At 43.3% G+C, this 2,732-nt stretch overlaps 1 protein-coding gene across 1 annotated transcript; it reads right to left on the reverse strand.

Annotated features, from left to right (window-relative positions):
• Positions 1–719: 719 nt before the first annotated feature.
• On the reverse strand, positions 720–2,520 carry LOC122171045 (UDP-glucuronosyltransferase 1A1-like). Its single transcript, XM_042838373.1, has one exon. It carries the CDS (start codon positions 1,657–1,659, stop codon positions 811–813), a length of 849 nt encoding a protein of 282 aa, XP_042694307.1. The 5' UTR covers positions 1,660–2,520; the 3' UTR covers positions 720–810.
• Between the last annotated feature and the right edge of the window lie 212 nt (positions 2,521–2,732).

The raw sequence follows: 2,732 nt of genomic DNA on the forward strand, positions 1-2,732 counted from the left end.
TCACCAGCTGCTGAGGAGTGCTATCTCTTCCCATCTATCCTTTTCTACTTAATGGCTGCCTTCACAGCATGAGACTGTTGTACTTATCACAAGCAAGCAAGAAGCTGAGACACATCACATGTAGCTACAAGCTAATGTAGCACATCATGAAGCTAATGTAGTACATCGTGAACACCAGAAAGTCAACATGCATCACACACATGCAAGAGGTAATCAGCATTAAAGACCCCACAATATTTACAGGAAAACATTTTCTATCTGAACTGGATGTCTTATGAAAGAACAGCTGCCTAGTTTTTGTGATGGAAACTGTTGCTAGACTGTAACTTTCCCTATAATAAAGTATTAGCCTTTCAACTCAAACCAAGCACAACACCACTGTTACAGAAAAGAGCAAATAAAGCTATTGCACTTAACCCAGTGAGTTACTTTTCTGACTGGATAAACAGCTAGTGCTCTTGAAGAAATACACTATTGTCTCATGGGGCAAAGAATATTTGGAAGAACTGTTAAGTCCACCTGCACTTTTATGCATTAATTCCTGGACCAGGTGAAGTTTGTGTACCTGACCAGCTGGAATTAAATATAGCATAGCATTCCTTAGAGAACAAAATCCCTGTGTGGGGCAGGTCGGAAAGAAGAAGATGGAATCATGTCTTCTGCTGCTCAACGACACCACTGTTACTCACATGCATTGTGATACAGAAACAGTTACTCTAAATAACACCTGTAGGTAAGTAATGTCCATATGAAATGCCTTTAGATCTGGCACAGACCATGCAAGCATATGACTACCAGAACATTTCCCAGTCACTCACTAACCTGAGGTAACAGCTTCTTCCTTCCACAGTTTATGCCTCCAATGAAAACCATACTGGGCATCACAGGTGCGGGATAGTCAAAGGCAAAGTCAGTTCTCTTCAGCCAAATAGATCCATGACTTAGAAGCTGTGTCAACGTCATAGGCTTTTGGAGAAAGTCTGAGGCCAGTCTTTCAAACGGTGAAAAGACAATACTGCAGGTAAAATACTCTGAAATGCTTATCAGTACGTTCTTCACTCTCTGAGGAAATGTCATATGATCTGTACTGAATGAGAACCATCGTGGGACATAGGACACTGGGCTTGGGCTCTGGGCAGCATAAGTATCTATAGAACATGGAATACCCCGCAAGAAGAAAACAGTAGGAATAGACAAATGCAGAGCAACTATTTGTCCACAGGGTGTCAGAGGATCTGTAAAGACTGCATCAAATTTGCTTTCTTCCAGAAATTTCATCAGCTCTTTTTTGTACAGTAAGGAACTGCAGGAAGCTTGAAACATAGCAGAAGACTTTCTAAAATGTTCCCAAGTATCCAAAAATCTGGTAAGAAAAGGCCGTTCACTGAAACTGGTCATGCCAAAACTATGCAAAATCTCTTCTATCTCTTCCTGCTTGTATGGTACAGGATACGTCTTCATCGTGAAAGTCCCTGAAGAATCTATGAGGATATTGCTGTCTGGTGCTACAACAACTATTTCGTGCCCTTTCCTTCTCAGTTCAGTCAGCACTTCCTTCATACTGAGCCAGTGACTGCCATCCATCGGGACCACCAGCAACTTCCCAGCAGCAGCAGTACTCAAGCAGCACAAGAAGGGGAGAAGCATTGCCATCAGCATGTTGCAAGGTGGAAAGAAATCCGTGCAAGAGCCAGCTGGGTGGTTTGAAAGCTTCTGAGGCTTCAATCCACCTGCTCAAATATAGCACTTGGCAATGATACTTTTGCCCTTTTGATTTACTGTTTCACATGTTTATCAGTTTGCACGCAACTGGATTCATGTCAGGAGATTGATGATTATAAAATGTTGAAATGGGTTTTGGACTTCAAAATCAGGTGTGTACAAGCACGAGAAAGGTCTGACTGCTGTCATAAACTTGGCTCTCCCATACTGTGACTACAACTCAGTGCCTCACCCATCTCCTTTCCATACCAGTACCACAGACTGATGACCTTCTTAGCATCAGCAGCCCATCAGTGCAGACCCCCCCTTGTCTTACCCAAACCGCAGCAGCCCCCATCTCTCCTATTCACTTTTCTTGCCTCTGGTTACACTGGGAGATAGAGGACTGCTAGCTGCTGAGTGAGTTGGCTATGTTCAGTGTTGGCTGATTGATGTAACTATGCGAACTGTTGTTCTGAGATAAGCTGAGTCATCGGGGAGATGTTCACTGTAACACTAAGGGCGGGGATTTATCCTTGGGCTCAGTTACTGTTTCACAGGGGCAGGCGTTAATAACTTCGTGTACACGAACGCAAGTCACGCAAGGAGCTGGGATTAACTCTTGCCTGTCGCTTGCACTTTGCCTAGAAAAGTTTGGATTTTAGCTACAACTACACCTCCCAAAGCTGATTATTTTCCTCTAGAATCCATACACTTGAAATAATCACTAGAAAGACAAATCTCTGCAATCTCTTTCTGTTCTCACACAGCAACATCTATTCAATGCAGAATTACTGTAGCTGTGATGTAGGAAGGAGATGGAGACCTATTCCCTGCCTAGTGATCAGATCAGATGGTGATATCTGGGCACCTATCTAATCTTTTTGCTCCTTTCCCAGACATGGTTTAAGGATGAGGTGCTGTGGGTGGCTGTTAAGTGAGCTAGTGAACATGCCATAGCATCTCTCACTCAGAGATGGTGAGTATTTATTGGGGATGCCAAGGTAAATGCAGGTTTCTGACTTCCCTTG

The sequence above is a fragment of the Centrocercus urophasianus genome, unplaced genomic scaffold (genome assembly GCF_019232065.1).
Source record: "Centrocercus urophasianus isolate 14NV4802_14NV808 unplaced genomic scaffold, USGS_Curo_1.0 seq_784, whole genome shotgun sequence".
Taxonomy (NCBI): Eukaryota; Metazoa; Chordata; class Aves; order Galliformes; family Phasianidae; genus Centrocercus; species Centrocercus urophasianus.